At 44.7% G+C, this 23,256-nt stretch overlaps 2 protein-coding genes across 3 annotated transcripts in view; both read left to right on the forward strand.

Moving 5' to 3' along the window:
* The window catches only part of METAP1D (methionyl aminopeptidase type 1D, mitochondrial), a 79,631-nt gene extending 65,205 nt beyond the window's left edge, over positions 1 to 14,426 (forward strand). The window contains 7 exon segments of the mRNA XM_065880684.1: positions 322 to 470; positions 1,027 to 1,069; positions 4,335 to 4,498; positions 11,437 to 11,534; positions 12,835 to 12,882; positions 13,779 to 13,857; positions 13,989 to 14,426. Coding sequence (XP_065736756.1) covers positions 322 to 470; positions 1,027 to 1,069; positions 4,335 to 4,498; positions 11,437 to 11,534; positions 12,835 to 12,882; positions 13,779 to 13,857; positions 13,989 to 14,067 — 660 coding nt within the window. The 3' untranslated portion in view covers positions 14,068 to 14,426.
* Positions 14,427 to 19,236: 4,810 nt separating this feature from the next.
* DLX1 (distal-less homeobox 1) lies at positions 19,237 to 22,998 on the forward strand. Of its 2 annotated transcripts, XM_065880846.1 has the most exons (3): positions 19,237 to 19,712; positions 20,378 to 20,577; positions 21,734 to 22,998. In XM_065880846.1, exons 1-3 carry the CDS (start codon positions 19,400 to 19,402, stop codon positions 21,986 to 21,988), a joined length of 768 nt encoding a protein of 255 aa, XP_065736918.1. In that variant the 5' UTR covers positions 19,237 to 19,399; the 3' UTR covers positions 21,989 to 22,998. The 2 variants fall into 2 exon arrangements, with proteins under 2 accessions (XP_065736918.1, XP_065736919.1); XM_065880847.1 differs by lacking the exon at positions 20,378 to 20,577 and having other exon boundaries at positions 19,400 to 19,712; positions 21,734 to 21,810.
* Positions 22,999 to 23,256: the final 258 nt, after the last annotated feature.

A 23,256-nucleotide genomic window follows, 5' to 3' on the forward strand; every position in this document is an offset into this window, starting at 1 on the left:
ATTGCCTCAGAACATATTTTTTAAACCTTCAGGCTAAAACGGAGTCATGTCATTTAATGACTCACAAGTGATTGAGAGGATCTTAGATTTTAAAATGTCCATTTCCAAATAGTCCATAACACCATCATGTACCCAAACAGTTGTCAGAAAGGCACAATAGGATTTTAAGGTTAATCATAATTAATTAAAATGTTGTACCACAAGTTTATCACAGTAAATTTATACAGCCTCCTCTGGAAGTGCTGTAGCTATAGGCATAGTCAATAAATACAGGAAGTGTCTTCAACTGTCGCTCCACAATTTCTTTATTTAATATTTTAGGTTGACATGACAACTGAAGAGATAGATGCTCTTGTTCATCAGGAAATCATCAGTCATGATGCCTATCCCTCACCTCTAGGCTATGGAGGTTTTCCAAAATCTGTTTGTACCTCTGTAAACAACGTGCTTTGTCATGGTATTCCTGACAGGTATTCATTGCTTAATAACATATTGTTCCTTTGGAAACTAAAACATGAAACTAAGATCTATAACATATGTTGAAAGACACTATAGTTTAATTGAAACCTACCTGCAAACTTTTGAAGCTGATTATGGTAGAGCAACAATTTTGAAGTATTTTGCTTCTAAATGGACATAATACCACCATTTAATGTTTGTTAAAGCAATATGTAATACAAAAAAAGTGGCTGTGCATTAAGTATTTCTTTTACCATCTTAGATTTTTAACCATCTGCTATTGCTTTGGCTCTTTGTAAAATTAAGATAACTATTAAGTATATTTTGTTGAGAATAAGTAGATTTTTTACCGGTGGCAATACATGTTCATTTAGGTATTTCTAGTAAAAATTGATGTGACTAACATAAATTAAAGATTAAATATAGTTATTCCATTCATTCCTTCTCCACTCAGAATTATCACCGCAACTCATTAGGCTTGTGATAGTGGTCATTAGATATTTATTTTTATATTCCTTTTATTGGGATCTGTCTGTCACCGTTTTTTTTTTTCTGTTTATGTTTCAGTCGACCTCTTCAGGATGGAGATATTATCAACATTGATGTCACGGTGAGTAAATCATATAAAAAATAGTCTTTGATCACCTTCAGAATTGCCAGTAGCAACAAGAAGAAGAGTGGATTGAAAATGTGAACTGCACTGATGGAAGTGCTGTTTACTTCTAGACCCAGACACAAGCAGCTGGTTTCCTTTTTTGTCTTTAACTCTGTGTTTATTCCAAGTAAACCCAGGCCTGACTTGAATTTAGGGCTGGAATCAGATGCACTGAGATCAATGTTGGCCTAAGTGAAATGTCAACCCAATCCTGCTATGTGTCATGTTTTTGAGAAGGTGTAATTGTTATTGATCCACTGTGTAGTTAATGCAGAGCCCACAGCACTGGGCAGCTGCTGAAGCTAGATATGTATGAGATGAGCTAACGCGAAGAAAGCCAGCATTTTTCCTTCACTCTGCCAAGATTGATCTTCCTCTTCCTGCTGATTTTGAGTGGGGCCTGTCATTATCTTACTCTGTCATTAGGCGCTACATTGGCCTGTGTGTGTCAGTCTATTTGGACAGCAACTCTTTTGCTAGCAGTGTTTCTTAGATTTATTAAAATCCCTGAAGGTAACGTTGTATTCCATTTCTGGTATAGAGAGCCTTGAACTCAAAGCGTACAAGCAGAGTGCTTTTCTCTCTGAACTTCAGTTTTCACCAAATGGTTAACAGCCTTTCTTTTAAATAACAGCCCCAAGTAATTTAACACAGGAACTTCAAACTGTACAAGCTCTAACCTTTTCTAATTTCCTTAGCCTTTCACTATTCTCAGACTTGGGTTATTTGTGCTTTGGCAGTTCGTTTTACTAAAAAAATTTGTAATGGTACCTTTGGATTATGGAGATGGTAAATAAATTCTATACATCTGATGATTAATAAATACATTTTAAATAAATAAATATAAATTAAACATCTGATGAGAACTAGTTGAGATAGCATTCAAGGAGTACAGTTTCTATTAATGAGGAAATATTCTTAATAATAGTGATTTCATATGCAGACCGTGAACCTTAGGTGGGAGTGGGAATGCAGTGGAGATTGGCATCCAGTAGTTTAGTTCAGTCCAATTTTTAGTTGTTTAAATTAATTCAGCCTTTTTTCTTCATATCAGTGTGTCTTAGGATATAGCCAAATATTCTTTTATTGCTGATGCTCTTTCCTATATCATTTTGTCCTACTTAGAATACTTGAACATTTGTTCTACATATATTGTTGCTATCTTTCCAACTCAGAATATGTAGAAGGAAGTATTTTATGAAGTGTACCTGAAATGAAGTATTTTTCATGATCCACTTTTCTTTTGGATTGTGCCTGATTTGGGGGCTCTTCATTTATTATCTCATCTAATCACCCCCTAATAAAATATTGCTTCTTTGAATGAAATCAGCATACTCTTCCTTCCTCTTTCTAATGTGTCCAAAGAGAATAGTCCATGCCTTTTCTAAGTTTCCTGAAGACTTTCAATAAACAATTCCATTTTTAACATAAAATGGTCAAAGTGAAATATTTTCAAATGTCTAGAAATGTGAAGGGACCAAGAAAACATACAGGTCAGTATCTTAAATTATATATCTTATGAAATATTTTATTAAGTGAAAGACTCCATTATTAGATCCTATACTTTTATCAGAAAATACTCGTTGCATTTTGTAATTGTTTACATTAGTATATATCACAAGAAAATAACTTCTTTCCCCCTTGAAAGTTGAATGTTTAAAAAAAGATAATGTGATACCCATATTAGTTGCTCAATAAATATTTGTTAAATAAATGAAGTATAAAACAAGAATAGTTTGTGGGTAAAAACAGTAATTATAGATAACTGCCACAGACTTTCAAAAGTATTATTTCATATATATTGAATCTTTCAAGTAGTCATTTTACAGGCTAGCAAAAAGTAATATGAAAAGGCAAGTAAACATTTTTTAAAATACATTTTTACTTAAATAGCAACTATACAAACATTCAGAGTTACAATTTTGTTTTAATAATTACTCTTTATCAGTAAATGTTATATACTTGTGTATCAAATCAAAACTTGTACTCTCTTGGATTACAAATGGGAATAAATATATAAAACATTGTTTTATTGCAAGGTAATTAAGATAATTTGATGTAGTAGCAAAAACACTTGATTAGAAGCCAATAATCCATCATATTAACCTGGTTCTACCTCTGTATTCTGCCACTAACCTTAGAAAAGTTACTTGTCTGTGCCTCAGTTTCCTGACTTTTAAAGTGAGGATAAAATAAAGACTCCTCCTGCCTCCCTCACAGAGGATACAAGAGTATATTTTTTAAGCAGAAGAGTATACATATTAATTTGGTATTAAAGCAGAAAGCTCAGATAAATCTCTTTTTTATTACAGTTTTGCATTCTATTTCATGAGAAAGAGAAATGTGAAAAATAATTACATAGGACAAGTTTATGCAAAATAGCAAATTCCATGCTATATCAAAGGATCAATATTCAACCAGTCTCCTCTGACTTCTATAGTTATTACGGTGTTTGGTAATTATTGATTTTTATAATGAATCTGGTGTCTTTCAAGATCCTACAGGGCCTTCTGAGTCATTGAAGACAGATAAAATGCTATTTTCTGTAATTTTATTCTTAAGCCTGTTTTGTTACATTCTGATTCTTTAAAAATCCATGTATAGTGTTTTCTGTTAACATTCTGCTATCTGGAACATTTGATTAAGATTCCACTTCCAGACAGGATTCTTCTATAACATTTTTCATTCCGATATTGAGCCACTTCAGTTCTTGGAACTGAATTCTCCTTCTGTCTGTTATAACACCAACATGTCTATCTTATTTCTTTTTGCCATTATCTATCACTTCCAAGTGTGGGACTGGTAAATAAAAGATAAGTATCTTTATGACACTGAAGAAACTTTTCACTGTGTTAAATACTTCTGGATTCTCTAAACCTATTGTAGTAATTGTGGGTCAGTGTCTTTGGTCACTATTTCTGCATATATAATTTTGTCTCAGAAATAAAATGAGGACTCAAAATGTTAAAGAACATCGCTAATCCTAATGCTGAAATAGCCATACTAGTCACAAATTTATTTTAAAATCTTGCAATATCATTGCGTGTCTTCCTCTTCGTAATTTCTGTAAGGCTATTTGTTTTTTTGTAGGTAAACTTGACAGTAATTCTGGAAGGGTGAAACACATGAATCTACTAAATACATAAATGAATGCAATGTAGACTTTAGGAGAGTAGATTTTTAAACAAGGACATATTTTTAAATTTCTGCCTGTCTTTAGGTTTACTACAATGGCTACCATGGAGACACCTCTGAAACATTTTTGGTGGGCAATGTGGATGAATGTGGTAAAAAGTTAGTGGAGGTTGCCAGGAGGTGTAGAGATGAAGCAATTGCTGCTTGCAGAGCGGGGGCTCCCTTCTCTGTAATTGGAAACACAATCAGGTAAGCCTTCCACTGACAAGTAAAGGGAGGGTTGGCAAATGGTACAAAGGTTATTGGTGGCTTGGTATAAAGTTGATGACATGTTTTACTATTCAGAACCATCATTTCAGTCTGATATCAGTATGTGAACTGCCAGGCTGCTGTGTTGTTCCCTGAGTTTAAAAAAAAAATTTTTTTTTAAAGTGAATTATATCAGGTCAGCAAAGAAACTTATAGAACCGGCAAGCAATGTTTATGTGACCGCTTTACTTTTAGCTTGACATGTTGGTCTGTAGTGTTCCTATATTCAAAATCACACCAGACGTGGAAGGAGTAACTAAGAAGGGGTAAGTATCCCAACTCTTGGACAGTGAGACAGGAGAAAAGCTAGATTTTATAAAGGCATGAAGTGAAACATATTCCTGTGATAGAAAGATAAAAAGCATTATTAGCTCAAGCAAGCCTTACCTTTCAAATTGGTGGATTAACAAACAGCCTGAAAAGGTGATCTTTTTTTTTTTTTTTGGTCTGGTTCATTTTTCCTATAAACCATTGTTTACTTTCCACACAGGCTTCTATGCTTGCTTTTTGAGAGTATGTGTATTTTCCGAATTCAAGACTTTTCTTTGTAATCCGTTACCTACTTTAGATCTCTTTTTCTTCCCCATAACTGTTTTGAAGTAGACATACAGAATATGTGTTTTCATTTAACAGTAACATATTTTGTTAAAGATGATCACATCAGTACCTTTTAAAGTACTGTTCTCATTAATATGAACCATTGAATACTTCCCATTTGTCTGAAGGATGGAAGGCTTAGTCACCTTGAAAAGATGCTGCCTTTTTTCTTTGTAAGCCTTCAAACACTTTAAGAAAAAAGGCAGTAAAATATAAGTTAAATGCATTTATGGCTTTAAAAATATTGTAACAGTGATTCAGTGTCTGAATCAAACTTTAGTAAAATCTCTTTGGGTTATATGCGAGAAGCTTTTATTGAAGACTTTGAACAAAATTGTGTTTTTGACAGTTTTAAATTATAGGCTAACTAGCCTGGGAAAAAAGGATAGTGTCTCTCTGTTCTTTCATAGGAAATGTTGAATCAGACCCCTACTGAGAAAAGAAATTTAATGCATATCTCACTATCTTACTGTCCATGAATATAATAGAAATGAATTCAAAATGCAGTTTTATTTTTGCAAATGGGATGAGTCGATAGATGTACCTCATATTTTTGAACACCTAGGGTTCAACAAATTTACTGGTGGTGTTCTTGCATTTTAACAAAATTTATTCTTCAGTAGAAGGGGGCAGAGAACACTAGATTCTTATTCAAGCATTCTATCGAGCTCTGCATTCATGGCTGTGTCTAAAGGGCATGTCAGCCTTTGATTCTCTCTGAGAGGTAATTATCCTTTTCCTGTCACGGAACAACAAATGATAGCTAACTACAGAGGCACATTTGCAGTAGTCACATTCATCAACTGCAGAAAAAAAAATTCAATTTAATTGTGCAACACAGCTGCACATGGGCTTTTGAGCATTTCTGTTGTTCTCCCTGTCTCGCTATTCCTCCCTCCAGATCTATTTTTTAAACTTTTTTTCTGGTTATTTTTTCCCCTTTTTTGTCTCTTCTTCCATTTTTACTCTCTGTACTTTCTTGTTAAAGTAATTTTCCTTTGTGGCTCTCATTCTTTTTTCCCCATTGAAGGCTATGAATGTAGAAAATTATCACAATTACTCATATAATTGAGCCTCTTTGTAGCAAGTGCAACTCCAGTAGCCTTTCTCCATCATGAAAATGGTTTCATTATAGGGTTTTTCATATTCTCTGACACCATCTACACAGAGGAACAGGCGTGCAGATGAGATGTACTAGGAACAGGCTAGATCAGTAAGGTCACAGTAGGAATAATTAGCTCTGCTATGGAAAGAGCATCTAGGCCTTTTACTGCTACATAAATGTACTGTCCGTGGCTTTTAGTCACAAAAAAACTTACTAACAAATGGAGCTCCCGCCTACTACTTTGAAAAAAAGATTTGTATCAACACTACAATTTTCCATCATTAAGACTAATAACACAGAGCCTAGTATACATCAAGGGGAATAAAAAGAAAAATCTCACATTCAAGTGGCGGCTGGGTGCTGACCTTTGTTCCCTTTTTTTGTGTACGACTTAACTCTTTACAAAAAAGAGCCACACGCCACACCAACATGCAGGTGAACTCCAGCTAGTACTAGCAAAGCATAGCATTCAGTCGGAAAATCTGATAAATCTCCATGCAGGATAATGCATTTCATTACATATTCACTACATTAATTCTGGCTACATAAAAAAAAAGAAGAAGAAGAAGAGTAAAATTGAAAGTGACATTGGATTTTAGCTATCTGGATACAGAGGTCAGTTTTCGCAGAGGATGAATTTGCATGTACAAGCTCCTTTGAAAACCAGATCAGTCCCGACGACTGCACTTACGAAACTATGTGAAAAATAACAGACAATGAACTTTTTCCTTTACCCTAATGCATTTCATTATTTAGATGGTCTACGTCTGCCACTGAGGAGGAAACTGGCCCCAATTCTAACAAATGTTTGTTCTGATGTGTTAAGGCAGTGTTTCTGGACATCTATTATTTCGCCTTTTCTCATTCAGGCAAAATCTCAAGGGAGTAAATAAACAAACAGTCTCCACCTTTAAGCCAAAAATACTCGGAATCATTACAGACCGAAAGTTGACAAACATCTTTCAACTCAGCCTCGTTTATTTTAAGATACTCACCATCTTTTGCATAGCCTCCCTCTACTGATACACCATGAAAAGAACATTCAAGCATCTTTCAGTAGTATTATGTCACCAAAAACCTGGTGACCTTTATAGGAAATTTTGAAATTTTCTGAAACCTAAAGGATAGGATGGTGTCTCTGAAGAAGTATTGGCTAAAAGACTTCAATGAAAAGAGTTCTCTGTGTGCCCTTCTGCTTCGTGAGGGATAGCTAGTGATCTTTAGGTTACAGTGTTATTATACTCACTGTACTTGCATTTGCTTTAAAATATTTCTAAATTTGTGTTTTTGTAATTACCTCTAGATGATATGAGCTGTACATATGAAGATACTGTGAATGTGTAGATTCATGCATGACAAATATGTGACAGTTCAATCAAAAATAATTTAAACTTATACTTGTAAATGTCATGATGAAAGTATCAATGAATGGTTTTTAATGTTTAATTCATAAGTATATGTTTTGATATTAATTTAGAAGAATATAAAGCAGATTTTAAAAAATCTCTTTCTATTAGATTATGCACATTTAAACAATAAGTGGCTCAGGCAAAATAAGTCATTTTAATGTCATCTGTGATGGATTTTTCTTGACAGCTACTGTAAATTACAATTACACTGCTTCTCTCTGCACATGAAAGTAAGCATTGCAATAAATTATCTTTTATTTCCATCCATCATGTCTGCTTTTCAGAAACAGAAAACCTCAAATAAAAGTTCAGCACTATTGTAAGAAAAATACAGTAATTTGTGATCCAGTTTGAAACAAAAAAATGTACCACTCTTTTAGAAAACAGTTGTTGGCTTTCAAAAATATTACTAATTGTACTTAAACATTCCTTGTCATTAAAGGGAATCCTTGAATTTGTGCATTCCTGCATTGAAAACTACTGCTTAAAATAAAAATCTGGAAAGATTAAAGTAAAATTCCATAACTTAGAAAATCAGGTGCCATTTGAGATCCTTTAATTAGAGATGTGACCATTTGGGAATCAGCACTGTTTATAGAGTTCATGAGAAAATGGTAATAAAACAATTTTCATGTGTATTTTTGTTTCTTTAGAAGAGTATGTACTTACATATAATACTCCTCTGCCCTCTTGGGGAATGTATTCTTAGTCATAAAATGTAGTTTAAGTGTATCAAGGATTTTAATTTATCTAGACAAAACTTCAGTTGAGGAAAACTATCTCATGCAAGGGAATTAAATTAAGAAAATGATCACAAGATGAAATTCCTTTAGAGAGATTTTTCTTTCAAACTCTAAACCGTACCTGAAACATGAACTGTAATAATACAGTGTGATTTTTAGGTAAGTTCATAAACTACTTTTATACATCTCCTTCCTCCTCTCCCCTCCTCTCCTCCCCACATATTCCATCTGAAGGGCTTCACATCATAGATGGACTCAGGCTCAGGTGAGTGGCTGTCTTAGAAAATTTTTAATTAGAGAAACTCAAAACAGAAGAGCTAATACCGGGAGCGTTCTTCTGGTAGATTTTAACAAAAAGAAGGCAGATTTCATCTGTGAAATGTCCAAGGCAGGAAGACCCTCATGCTCAGAAATGGGTCATGACCCTCGATGGCTGGTGTTGGGGAGCAGTTGTGTACTTCTTGGGCACCCCTGCCCACCCAACAGCTTCCATTTCCCCCAACACACCAGCCAAGAGAAGCACGTGTACTCCACTTTCCCATGCCACAGCTAGGGATCCTAGCCACTTGATTCCATGTTAGAGTGGAATTTGCTACTACAAATTGCTTGGATTACCTCCACAAAGTTAGATTTAAACCCTAGACTCAGGTAAATAATCTTGTGCTTCCCTTATATTCCAAAACAGAAGAACAGTATATAGTAGAATAGTAGAAGGGGGTACGCTTTTCAACAGTGATTAGAAATATTAATGAGATTTTATTCCATTCAGTCCCAGGAAGTATGTGTTAAAAAGCGAACTACCAATCCAAAAGGAAGATACCCTAAAAAGCAGACAGGCGTGTTTACTTAGTTCGTGAGAATCAAGCACTGAGATGGGTGCTCAACCAAGGAACTGAGGGAAATTTGTCCTGTTCTTTTCCTCTTCCCACACAGCTGTGAAATCCTCTGACCTTCGCATCCATGGCACATACATTCTATGATCCTCCTAATACCAGAAGTTCCAGCAGGATCCAGGCAGTAAATTGTTGTAGAATGCACTCAGATATCTTTAGCCACCTAGTAATTGCACAGCTTCTTTTATGAAGAGGAATGAGAGGCATGGGGGGGGTGGGGAGGGACCCCAGGTGTTTTTTCAGAGTGGGCTCCCTTCCTCTCCTCTCATCGGAAATTAAAATGAAGATTGCCATTGTAACACACATTTACGACATAGCTGTGATGCCTGCCAATCAGTTAGAGCCTTAAAAAAACAACAACAACAGCAACAAAAAAACTAGTTTGGTTTTTTTAAGAAAAGAAAATAGAACAGTTTATAATGAATCTTCTTAGAATTATTGAGGTTTGTTGGGACATAGATAACATAATTTACAGGTTTAGATAGAACCCATTCTTGTAAAAAAAATACTAGATCAGTTTATCTTACTAAATAATCTCTCTTCCACCCTTCTATCTACTCTCCATCCTGAGTTTCTATTCAGAAATTGTGTGGTACAAATAGGAACATCTTGGAAAAGTTGTAATACCTCCTGTCCAAAGTGCAAAGACACACAGAAGTAAGTATAACCATAAAGAACAACTTAAGAGATAAAAGCATTCAGTTACCATTCCTCTCTACACATGCATAGCTCACTTATTTCTGCACTGTTACATGGAAATTAAATCTGAATGAGAGGCTGCCCACCTGCTATTTATAGTGACATCCTGGCCTAAGTGAAGACATTTTACAGGTCTGGAGATGAAGGTTAAAAATGTATACAGAAAAGTATATTGACAGGAATGCTCATATAGATGCTGGCTAAACGCCTTTGAGTTCATGTTAAACTAAACCGAAGGGCTGTTGGAACCTCTAGTTTGGGATCTAAGAACTTTGGTTTTGTTAAGAATTTAAACAGTGGGCCTGTAAATCCCAATCCATTATTATGGTTAGGGTTAAGGCACTTTGCCCTTCATTCACATGAAAATATAGATTGTTCGTGATATGTATGTTCTTGTCTTTCTGGTGCTCCCAGAAATGAACATGTTCACCTGATGGCAAAAACGACTTCTTCACCTTGTAGGTGAAGATTTTAGGGTTGGATTGTAAGATTTCACTTATATGGGATAGATGGAACCCAAAAGATTTGCATGTAGAAGTAACTAATGAAGCATTAAGAATTAAGAATCACAATACTAGCTTCACTTAAGCATCGTAGCGATTAAAAAGCATTTTTTATGAATTTTGTTAATGGTGTAAGTCTTTAGTAGAAATCCCAAATAATCACAAAGTTTTGGAGTGTTTCAAGAATACTGACAAAGTAGATGTGACCTTTTGTGTGAGTGTGTCTGTTTGTAAAATGTTTAATGTTCTGAATTATAGAAGTAGGAAGTTACATTTCAGATTGTAATTTTTTTGTCTGGTTCCCAAATCAGTGGTAATTTGCACAGCCTTTTTGTGAAACTCCATACAAATCAGGCAGATTTTTATGACCTGCATTACCTGTACATGTATCTTGGTTATATTGAGCTATATATGTGTGCATGCACACTCATCATCTAAAAGTGGCCTTGTTTGAATGCTGTACTAAAGTAAAGGAAGCAGGGCTCCCCCCTGGTGGCGCAGTGGTTGAGAGTCCGCCTGCCGATGCAGGGGACACGGACTCGTGCCCCGGTCCGGGAGGATCCCACATGCCGCGGAGCAGCTGGGCCCGTGAGCCATGGCCGCTGAGCCTGCACGTCCGGAGCCTGTGCTCCGCAGCAGGAGAGGCCACAGCAGTGAGAGGCCCGTGTACCGCAAAAATAATAAAGTAAATGAAGCAAATTACTGTGTTAGAAACATACCTTTTTTTCTTCATTTATCCAGAGGGAGTTGTTACAAGCTGTGACAAAAATTTAAAAATTTTCCAGAATAATGAAAACAAGTTGTTACTATCCTAAATATAACTTATTTTTTTCTTTTTCAGAGAATATTTTGAAGTGACTTTGTCTTATCTGTGTATGCGCTTAAAATGATCCAATTTAATTAAGTATTTTGTTTGGTTACTTTTAAAGCCAGATAACTCATCAGAATGGTTTGCAAGTCTGTCCACATTTTGTGGGACATGGGATAGGATCTTACTTTCATGGACATCCAGAAATTTGGCATCATGGTAAGAGAGTTAGTTTGGGAGCTGCTTATTGAATGTAATCAGGAGAAAGCAGTTTTGCTCCTGAATCCCTTGCTGCAATTTTGAATCCACAATGTCATCCTTTCCTATGAGTGTGTGGGTGGGAATGGGGGGGGAGGTCCTACCTAATCGTAAGCAGCACATTACTATGTTATTGAATTAGAGCCCAGCCGTTTCAGTCCCAAAACAAGGTTTGTTTTGCTTTTTGTCTCCTGAAGGGTGATGGCTGGAAGTCACAAGGGATATTTGTCTAGAAAAAGTTACTGAAAACAAAACACCACAGCATCAATGTCCCAGCAGCATGCACATATGACTGTTTTCTGTTTTTCTTTTTCTGCCCCCTTCTCAAACCGCTGACTGTTGTGGTTAAACTTCATTACATCCTACACAGCGTTGACAGCTGATGTATTTAGCAGCGTGTACTCTTAGTGATTTCTAGATTATACCCACCCTGTGTTCTTTCCCCAGAATCTCCTGTTTTTCACTGCCTGGATGTGTACCTTACAGTGAGAAAGCAAGGGTGGGCCAGAAAGGGTGGAGTATTTGGGTTAGGGTAGGAAGCAGTTCTATGGAGTGCCCCCAAGGGGGGTGCATACGTGGACAGGGACCAAAGGAAAGTTGGCCCTAGAGCCTTGACCTGTGTGCTTGCGGTGGGAGCAGCCCCTGGAGGAACTACTGGCTGGAATCCATCCCCTGGAAGATCCCTAGAGACTCAGCAGGTCAGAACTCCCTTTGGGCCAAAGAGCTCCACCAGAGGCAGCTCATAAGAGGCCCAGGCTGGAGTGCAGAAAGGGCCTCTCAGGCATGTGCCTACCCAGCGCCAACACCTGGAAATACTTCAGATCACCCCTGTTCTTGCCTTCTACCAACTTGCCTTCCCTTTGACTCAGTTCCCAAGATGTCTTACTCTTTGGGTTGGAGGTGTGGAGGGCAAGGTCCAGGACCCAGTGAAGCCAGGAGACCTCAGAGCAAGTGGCCAGGGGACAATGGAGAGGGGGTGCCCAACAGGTGTCTCAAGCACCCAGGCTGATTTTACTTAGCCTTGGTGCACCCTTCCTAGGGGCCCTGACCCCAAGCTCAGAAAATGCAAAGGCTGAGGCCTAGGAGCCCTGTGCTACCACCCAGGATTCTAGAAACTTCCACCCTTTCTTCCTAAAAGAAAAAATAAATAAGATAACCATGTTTTTTGAGTAGCCTAACCCCTCTAATTCCGTTTCTCTCTGTCCTCTCCATTTCCCATTCCTGCTCCCCACACCCGTTGTTTTCTGTTTTTGTTTTACAGCGAATGACAGCGATCTACGCATGGAGGAGGGCATGGCGTTCACAGTAGGTCAGTGCTGAGCTCCTCTTCAGAGAGCAGTGGATCCCTCGCGGAAGCAGCGGCGCTGGCCTAGGCCAGGCAGTCCAGTTGAAGGGCTAATAAAGCCAATCAGCATAATTAAATAATTCAGATGCATAGTAAATCTGATTAAATAATATCCTCGAGCCCCATCTTCCTAAATCAGATACTTACCAACACATTTAGGAGACGGCAGCCGTCCAACCTTTTAATTCTGTTACCAGTGTAATGTGGTGTTTGGGTTTTTTGTGTTGTTTTGTGGGGTGTTTTTGTTTTTGTTTTTCATTAACACCCAGTAACTAGAGGCATTTATGTCCCTTGCTCCCTGTCAGCTAGTGACATACTCTCTGGTAACCCATTCCTGGCTGATCATGTGATTGGTGTCACCACCAAATTCCAATCACCTAAGACCCTGAAGGCATCATATTTCTGACTGTGGGGCTTAATGGAGAAGCAATTAGAGTGAAATAAGAAAATTGTTATTTGCTGATTAATGAACATTTTGAGCATGTTTTAAAAATTCAAATATTTTTAAAAACTGACTGGTATTCATGAGAGGGACTGGTGTTTGGGTGGTTATTATCCACAGGGTCCTAATTAAGGCTTGATTAAAATGCCCTTTTTTCCTCTAAAAAGAATTACGAACTAGGCAACTTCATAACATTTTTGAATGCCATAGCGTTTCCTCTTCCTACTGTTTGGTTTGTAGCATACTATGTAAGCAACATCAATTATCAGCGCTTGTGAGATGACAACATGAGCCCGTGGGGGGAAGCACTTGGAGGGAGGGGGGAGAACCTTTTTATTCTCTTTTTTGATAATCAGATGAAACAATGTTTAACAAGAATCTGATTAGATCACTGCAGTAAATATTTTCCCTCTTACAGAGCCAATTATAACCGAGGGATCCCCTGAATTTAAAGTGCTGGAGGATGCATGGACTGTGGTCTCCTTGGACAATCAAAGGTGTTTGCTTTCTGCCCGGTTTCTTTTAAATTGTATAGAAAGGGAAGGTTCGTCCGACGACGAGGGCGAGCTGCTACTCCCCGCCCCGCAGGCGCTTGAGCGCTTGCTGGTCGCTGCCTTGTGTGTTTCAGGTCGGCCCAGTTCGAGCACACAGTTCTCATCACGTCGGGGGGCGCGCAGATCCTGACCAAACTGCCCCACGAGGCCTGAGGAGCCACCCAAAGGTCGCAGAGACCCGGCGCCTTTTTTCTGAAATTGCTGAAATCCAGCTGGAGAACTTTGAGAAGAAACAGGCTAACGGCAGGTCTCACAGTAATCTACCTAGCACCTAGTAGCGCCTTGGCAAAACGCGGTGGGGATTGGTGGCCGTTGAGAGCTCAGATCCGAGGCCCCGAGGTGGCCGTGCGGCTTCGGAAAGACGGGTCCTGGTGCCTGGCTCTGCTTCCCAACGCGGGAAACGCATCTGGAAGGGAGCGGGGACGCCCTCATTTGGAAGACGAGGGATTCCTAGAAATGCATAGCTTTCTCTTTCCCTTGTCTTGACTGCCCGAATAAAAAGCTTTCACCTCCTAAAACCGCTGTGTCTTGTGCTCTTTCGTCTCTGAAGGTTACTAGGGTAAGAGGGTAGGTGGTTAATTTTTGAGTCTCTGAACTTTTAACACGCGCGCGCAAAAAGAAAAGCCCGAGCCTAGCTGTTAGGAATTTTTTTTTAAGTCTCTTTCTTCCCCCCTTTTGGACCCCCCCCCCCACTGGCCAGCCCTGAGGGAGCTCGCGGGGCCAGCTGCCCCCAGCCCTTCCAGTTCTTTCCCCTTCTTAGCTGCTTCGCGATGAAAAGATTAGCCCGCCAGTGGAGGAGTTAGCTACAAATATTTCCTTGCCACTGGACCCTGGGCCTGGCCCTTCCGCAGGGGTTATCACTCCCCAAACTTGACTTTCCTGGTCCCGTGCGGCTCCTCTTCCCTGGCCTTCAACCCGCACCGCGCGCCCATCCCAAAGGTTAAATTTGAGAGACCCTCCCTCCGACACACGAAGGCAAGCTAGACCGTTTGTCGCCCTAGGAATTGGAGCATCGGTCCCACTCGCCCAGATGTGGGCAGTGTCTGGCGGGTCTCCTACCTAAATTGATCTCTTCCAATACTGGCCCTCTTCAGACCCGCGCTAATGCGCTGGAGACCCAGAGCATCCCTGCAAGAGGAGTCACGGGAACTTTTGACGGCAAGGGCCTAGTTAGTCGGGATTGGAGCTGGTCAGTTTAACCCCGATTCAGCCTGCCAGCAGCTCCACCTGCTTCAGAAGCAGGAAATCCAAGAGTCCACATTCTGTGGACTCATTACCGCCCTCAGTACCCTGCCTTTCTTAGCGCTCACTCCTCAGGACCTCTTCACACCTGGGCTCAGAGGTGGAAAGGGCTGGGCTTCTAACAAGCCATGTAGAAAGTAGTTTCACCCCGTCATGGTTTTAGGGTGTCCCACCCATCAGTGCTTGTGCTAACTCTTGTTTCTACTGAAGCGGGTTTTACAAAGCTGCCATCCACTAAACACAGATTGGGCTCAGCTCCAGACCACCAAGGAGATGTGGACAACTGTCATTGCCATGACAGGTGGCCTACGTGATAGGACTGGAGAGCCAGCTCGTCTATGTGACATTCAGAGTGTGGGAAAAGTTATAGGAAACTGAGGCCCACGAGCGTGCTTGGAAAAGTGGCTAGTTCAAGCTTTTCCCTGAACTTGGTTCTCATGGGCATCCTCCAACCCTTCCAGCTCCCTTTCTCTGCGTCCAGGGATGTAGAATTTGGACAGAGGGGATTCCGATTCTAGTGGATCTGAGAGCTGGAAAAGATGAGGGAGGGGTTGAAGATTTACAAGACCCACAGGAAAACTTTAGGGTGCCGGGGAGTTGGCCAAGAAAAGGCCTAGAGACTGAGGCTGCTGCCCCAGAACAACCCGAATTTTCTAGAGAGGAACAAGGCCCAGATAACCTTGGGAGAGTTTTGCCAGAGAATGACTTCACTTCTCTCCTAGATTAGTCGGATTGCAGCGATTAGCCAGTATCTTATCTACGGATCAGTTTACCCGGAGATTCCCCAAGAATAATTTCATTAGGACCACAGAATTTTACCAGCCACTGGGATAGCACGCTGCTTATGCAGTAATTTTTCCGAGGTGGAGGTATTTATGGGACAGGTTTATAATCCCACTTATTAAAGTGACTAACCTCAAGTTTAAATATGATACGTGTATATATATATATATATATATATATATATATATACTAGCACCAGCCAGTCGTCAGCAGCTCCGTAGGAAACAAACTTGAATTAGAATGAACTCCGTTTAACATGCTTTGAAGTTGAAATTTGGAAGCAGATTTTAAAATACCTTGTCCACGTCCTCACCCCCAATCCCGCCAACTCAATTGGCCCCAAACCTCACCCTGGGTTGCAGGAATTCCAGCCACGCGTGACTACTGCTAACCCCACAAGGCGCCCGGTCCTGTGGTGTCTCCTACAGGTCCTACTCGGAATCCGGGGCTCTCAGGATAATTGAGAGAGTTTTGTTGCCTCTCTGAGTTGGGACAGGCGAAGATCTAAGCAAGCCGGTGTTTCAGAACAGGTGTCGCCGTGGCAGTGAGAGTTGGGAGGGATCCACCCTGGGCTCTTAGAATAGAGATAAGATCACACATGGAGAAGCTAGTCAAGGCCGGGCGTCTCAGCACCTGAGGGCCCCGGCTCAGCCACCCCTCCCCGAACCTGCTTCTCTGGGGCTAAGAAATAATTCCGGAGTGTAGGCACTCCCTCGCCCAGATACAATTCACTTTTAAAATAACCCAGGCTCTGAAACCTTTTCCTGTGAGGGGCTTTTGTTCCCTGGAGCCAGCCCTGTCCCCTGCGCTGCGGAAGACTTGGATTCCCCCCCTCCAGAAGTGAACGGCAAAGAGCCCTGTAGACCGTCGCGACCTGTGGCCGCCTCTCTCCCTTTCCCCCACCCTGCAGTTCTCTGGAATAAACTGGCCCAGGGCAGCCCAGCCGTCGGGTTTCCTCACGCCTTGCCCTGAGCAGCCGGAATCGCCAGCCTTGCTTCCCTCCGTCCCAATCCCTGCCCCGCGCCAGCCGCGGCGATCACTTACGTGGGCAGGGCCCATGAGGCGCGCGAGGGAGACCAGGGGCCCGGGCGGCATCAGCTGCGGTGCAGGGCGCACCGCACTCCGCACCCCAAAACAGGCGCTAGGAAAGAGCAGTTAAAACCACAAGTGCAACACGGAAATCAAGAGGAGTGGAACGGCTCCGGGAGTTGTCTGGTGGCGGAGTCATTAGCTGGTTGTTCCTACAAAGCCTCACCGTGTGCTTCGGCGATTAAGTGGGGAGGGGGGGAAGATAAAAGAAAAAAGAAAAAGAAAGAAAGAAAGAAAAATCTTTTAAAACGTTGGCAAACCCGTTATTGGTTTGGAGGATTGGTCGTTTCGTTTTGCTTGGCTTTTATTTTTTGCTCCAACCACACTGCCTGAAATATCTCTGCCCCCCAATATCTTACCCTTAAACCAAAGGAGAGGAATTCCCCCGGGCAGCAGCTGCTGCTACAGAAGTTAAAAGAGAGAAGCCCCTTTCACTAATATCTGTAACGACAGCACCGATGTAATTTGTTTTGAATGTTCATTTTTATTGGTGTTCCCTCTGCCAAAATGTGCTTGATTACAGAGGTTTGTCCTGTGATCACTACGCACTCTAGAAAGGGGAAGGTGCCTCGGCGAAGGTTCAGCTCAGGCCAGATCAAACCCTGGGCTGTTTAAGGCTGAAAGGCTGCATGTTGCTATTAGTGTTAAATATATGGCTAATTATGCGTATGAAAATTAAACATCAGTGTTATGCTAATGGGGCGCCTTCAGCTGCGGATCCGAGCACTTGAGACTACCATTTAATCAAATGAATCAGTAACTAATACATCTGCACGTGTGAACTTTCACAAGATCATTTCCCTGTTCCCGTCACACCGCTAAATTATGAAAGAAATAATTATCAACACTTTCTAATTACCTAACAAAGTAATTTGGGATTCACCGTGGGGCTGGCGGGATAGGGAACCAACAGCCCCTTGGCAGCCTGCGTGGTGTGCGCCACGCCTCATGGGGGTGGCTGTGTGGCGGTGGCGGCGGGGGCTTTTGTGCACTTTTCTGTACCTAGCGTCCCAGCAGATGGAAGGCGCCGCGGCAGCTTTTGCCTCCACCAGCTCTACACCAGGCCCAGTGGCGCCCGCTTTGACCCCTGGAGATGAGGAGGATCCTGGGTGACAATGAGAGACGTGTTCACACACAGACAAGCGAGCCTACCACTGGCCTGGTTTTGCTGCGGGTTTTGGTATCCTCCAGGACTCCTACACCCCGGGTACTCTCGCCAGACCCCAAGAGGCCGGAAAATGACCAGCTGGCGTCCGCGGCTCAAGCAGAACTGAGACCGCCAGCTCCTAGGCTCCACTCTGTGCCGCGCCCTAGGGGCGAGTGAGCCGGGGCGCTCGGCGCAGAGGGAATGGAGGCGGGGGGAGGAGGAGGAAGGCTGGGAGGGAAAGAGGAGGTGGGTGTTGGGGGGAGGGGGCGGTGCGGTCGCCTTTCCTGGGAGGAGAAGCGCGGGTTCCTGGCTCTCCGCGCGCACTGTTTTAATCAGACCGGTGCAGCCTCGAGCTGGAGTGGCCAGCTTGGCCTGGAGCAATGCGAGCGGGCCCTAGGGAGCGGCGGCGGCGCGGCGGCCGAGTGAGTGAGTGCGGCCGGAGGGCCCCAAACCCGCCCCCAGGGATGTGGCACAGCGGACCCAGGACAGGGAGGCGCCGCCGGGAGAGTGCTGCGCTAGGCACGAGACTCTCGGGAGGACAGCGCTCTGTTGACCGCCTCCGGCGCCCCCATTGCGCGACTCCGCGTACGGGAGGCCGCGGCCGGGCTCCAGAGCCGCCCTAGCTCTGCACCGGACCGGTTGGCGATTGCTAGGAGAAACTGCCCTGGTCCCCGGTGTTGGGGGTGGGCGGAGGGTGGGGACAGTAGGAGGGGGTGGGCGGCGGCGCCGAACCACTGGTTGATTTCTGGGAAGTAAGGCGCGCCGGGGAGGCGGGAGGCTGATGAGCCGCGGGCCGCGGAGGTCCCGGCGCGGACGCCGCAGCCCATTGTGCGCCCCACGCTGCTTGCTCTGTTGCAGAGGAGCCCCGGCCGAGAGGTGTGGATGCGTCTCTCCCGAGGCCGGGACGCCTCGCCCGCTCTAGTCCAGCGGAGCCGGAGCGCCTCGGACCAATCCCCGGTGATTATGCAAGACAGCGGACCAATCAGCTCCGCCAGCTCATGAATATTTATGACCTTGGCTGAGTCAAAGCTTTGAAGCGAGTTTGGGGAGCTCGGCAGCATCATGCTTAGACTTTTCAAAGAGACAAACTCCATTTTCTTATGAATGGAAAGTGAAAACCCCTGTTACGCTTAAATTGGGTTCCTTCCTGTCCTGAGAAACACAGAGACCCCCAAAAGGGAAGCAGAGGAGAGAGAGACCCACACCCAGACCCCGCGAGAAGAGATGACCATGACCACCATGCCAGAGAGTCTCAACAGCCCCGTGTCGGGCAAGGCGGTGTTTATGGAGTTTGGGCCACCCAACCAGCAAATGTCTCCTTCTCCCATGTCCCACGGGCACTACTCCATGCACTGTTTACACTCGGCGGGCCATTCGCAGCCCGACGGCGCCTACAGCTCGGCCTCGTCCTTCTCCCGACCGCTGGGCTACCCTTACGTCAACTCGGTCAGCAGCCACGCGTCCAGCCCCTACATCAGTTCGGTGCAGTCCTACCCGGGCAGCGCCAGCCTCGCCCAGAGCCGCCTGGAGGACCCAGGTACGTGCGCCTGCCAGGGAGAGGAAGAGGTGCGAAGGGAGGGAGGGGGGGAAGAGAGAGGAGGAGGAGGAGAGAGAGAGAAAGGAGGGAGAAGAGTGGAGGAGAGAGACATGGGATGGGGGTGGGGAGGGCGCCGGAGCAGTGAAAGGTTTTGGGTATCAGTAAATGAATCCCTGTCATAGCAAAGAAATTTTTAAAATATATATCCACGCAACTTGCAACTATCGAGCAAAGGATAAATCCGAGAGCGTCCCCTGGCACTGGCTGGGCCTCTGGGTGGCTCCGTGAGCCGAGCACACAATGCCTTGGTGGAAAACAGAAACCCACATGTGCACTTATTAGTCTCGGTAATTATTTGTTGTGTAGCGCCGTAAACAATGTATGCAATTAAGGGTAATTAAACCTCAACTACCGCCTGTAAAAATAGCAAACTTTCCCTGCAAAGGCAGGAGCTGCGCGCCTGGGAACTGCCCCAGTCCGCTTGCAGCGGCCGGGGTCGGGCCCTTTGGACTTGGCGGGACCCTTCCCTGGCTTTCGGAGTTTCTTGAGCGTTCTCATTCCTGGTCCTGCCTCTGCCACCCCTCTGCGGTCACTTGCTCTGGGCTCCCCGCACTAAAGGCAGTCACTCGCCTTAACTACGGCCCCCACTTCTGCTGTCCCTCCAGGGGCTGACTCCGAGAAGAGCACGGTGGTGGAAGGCGGTGAAGTGCGCTTCAATGGCAAGGGGAAAAAGATCCGCAAACCCAGGACGATTTATTCCAGTTTGCAGTTGCAGGCTTTGAACCGCAGGTTCCAGCAAACTCAGTACCTAGCTCTGCCCGAGAGGGCGGAGCTCGCGGCCTCCCTGGGACTCACGCAGACGCAGGTACCTCGGCGCTGCCCCACTGTGGCGCCACGCAGGCTTCCCGCGGCCAACCTGCACCCGCAGCTTCATTTCTTGCTCTCTGGGCGTCAGGGGTCGGGGTGTGTGTGTGTGTGTGTTTGTGTGTGTGTGTGTGTGTGTAGTGTGTGTGTGTGTGTAGTGTGTGTGTGTGTCCCACCCCGGCTCTCGCAACGTCTCTCCTTCCTCCGCAGTTCTCTCTGCCCTGGCTCTGTCGCTGCCCTCCGTTCCTGGACAATCTGATTAGGGCACAAGAAGGATTTCCCTAGGCATTTTGTTTGGGGACTCTGAGGTCACACGTGCCCGAACAACTGGAACAATAGACGCGGGGGTTAATCCCTTCTTTGCCTTTAAAGTGTGTGGCTAATCACTCCTGGCCTGGGCCCGAGCCTCTGTCTCCCTCCTCCTCCGCCTTCTCACCGGTTTGGGCTGGCAGGGGGAATCCTTTCCTCCGCCCTCTCACCTCCCAAGTCCCAGACCCTGGAGGAGAAACGGAACCTTCCTTCCCTGGTTTCTCTAAGATTCCGGGGGCCCCTTGGGCGTTCTGATCACGACTGGTGCGGGTTTCCAACGTCCGGGCCGGGATTTGGAGCAGAGTTAGGAGACGCTAAGGAAAGGTGGATTTGAGTCCAAATGAAAAGTTTAACAAAACCCTGTGGCCTCCTCAATCAGCCCGCAACTTGCTCAAGGGCTGAAATGATGGCGCAAAGAGAAGGCGGGTCACACTGGAAATAAATTTCCTCCACTTCTTTTCTCCACTCGGTTCTTTTATTGATGTTCATACTGGAATTGAAGCCTCGATGTTATGCAGGCTCCGCGTCTTCCCCAAAAGATTGCCGGGCTCGGGCTGAGTCCCAAGGCAGGCGAAGGCCTGGATCCCTGCACCGCTCACCACCACGCTCCCTGGCTCTCAGAGAGCTGCCCCTGCCGGCCACCGGCGGCCCACGGTGGAGCCTCCCAGCCTTCGGTTCTTATGGGGGAAGGGGGGTGTGTATGCTTCTCCAGCAGGGAGCTGCCAGGTCGCGCAGGGCAGGGGCCCGCGGGGTATCCTCTCTCGCTGTCCCACGGCCCCCTTATCTCCCCAGGACCAAGGTAGGCACAATGGACCTAGACCGAGTCACGTTGTTGTCCGCTCTTGCAGGTCAAGATCTGGTTCCAGAACAAGCGCTCCAAGTTCAAGAAGCTGATGAAGCAGGGCGGGGCAGCTCTGGAGGGTAGCGCGCTGGCCAACGGCCGGGCGCTGTCTGCAGGCTCTCCTCCAGTGCCACCCGGCTGGAACCCCAACTCCTCTTCCGGGAAGGGCTCGGGCGGCAGCGCGGGCTCCTACATCCCCAGCTACACGTCGTGGTACCCCTCGGCGCACCAAGAAGCTATGCAGCAACCCCAGCTCATGTGAGGTTGCGCGTCCGCATCCGCCCGCCTCCTTCCCGTCTCCCTCTGCCCGGGCCCCTCTCGCCTCCCGGTCCATCCGCCCCGTCCGCGTGCCGTGGGTCCGGAGGAGAAGGGCCCAGAGGGAAAGAAGAAGGAACAGTAAAGGCAGGACGCCCGCCGCCTCCTCCGAGTGCCGCGCGGTCTGGCTCGGCGACTTCCCTGGCGCCCACGCCCTTGCCCGAACCCCGGCCTCGGCCGCGCGGTGACAGCAGAGTGGCCTCGAAGCGCAGGCACAGCGGCCTGAGACAGCGGGAGCCGCAGCAAGATCCCGCCGGACCCGACCGCCGACGCTCAGCTGTATGGGACTATCAGGAAAACAAAACAAAAAACAATGTAGAAAAAGCAAAAGCTCTTTCTGTCCTGTCCGTTTCTTGTCTCCTTTCGCTCTGTATCTGTGCGCTGACGAAGTCGAGGTTCTCGTCCGTCCGCTGTCCTCGTTCTTCGGCCGCTGAAAAAAGTCACCAGGTCGGAGGAGGCTTGGTCCACCGGGCCACCCTGCTCCGGATCCTGGAACGTTTTGTCTTTTCGGACCTTTTCCTGGGCCTGCCTAACCATCTGTGTGGCTCGTTCGGGGATTAGGGGAAATTGGAGGGAGGGGGTTTTATTTATTGAGAAATGGACTTCGCTTGAGGCTGAATGTTCGGTCAGTTCACGGTTCTGTGGGGCGCGAGGAGCGCAGGGTCCAAACGTACCCATTACTTTAAACGCACCCGGAAAAATGAATAAGGAGGACCTGGTGATTTTTAATTTATATAGTAACTTTTGTACTTCGCTGGTATGGAGAGGTTGGAACCGAATGATTTGCATTTTTTACATGTCCCGTATTATTTTAAAAAGAAAAGAGAGAGAGAAAGAAATGAAGCCAACACGATTTCCTCATCTCGGGAAGAACGCTTGATCGCTTTGCCTGGTTAAGCAGGAAAATCCTAATTCTTCCCTTGTGGAGAGAGAGGACTGATGGGCGGGGAGAGAAAACGTGCAGGGGTGCACCAGTACCCTAATGCCGGTGGGCTTTAAAGTAAGACGAAAGCAGCTTTACAACAATCCCCAGAGGCTCGACCGCAGAATAATGCCAGTCACCACCCTGAATGCACAGTCTCCAGTGCAGGATCTAATTGCTGTACATATTATTGTTATTAATTATTATTGTTATTATTATTCTGTAAACATGTTGCACAAGCTTAGCTTTTTTTCTGTTGTGTGTGGCTGTAAAACCCGATGCTTTGTGAAATG

Source organism: Phocoena phocoena, chromosome 7, assembly GCF_963924675.1.
Source record: "Phocoena phocoena chromosome 7, mPhoPho1.1, whole genome shotgun sequence".
Lineage (NCBI taxonomy): Eukaryota > Metazoa > Chordata > Mammalia > Artiodactyla > Phocoenidae > Phocoena > Phocoena phocoena.

Bases quoted from the DNA above. Each gene is read 5' to 3' on its own strand.
- DLX1 (XM_065880846.1), top strand. From the start codon at position 19,400: ATGACCATGACCACCATGCCAGAGAGTCTCAACAGCCCCGTGTCGGGC. The intron at 19,713-20,377 runs GTACGTGCGCCT...CTGTCCCTCCAG, and splicing joins GAGCCGCCTGGAGGACCCAG to GGGCTGACTCCGAGAAGAGC. The intron at 20,578-21,733 runs GTACCTCGGCGC...CCGCTCTTGCAG, and splicing joins TGGGACTCACGCAGACGCAG to GTCAAGATCTGGTTCCAGAA.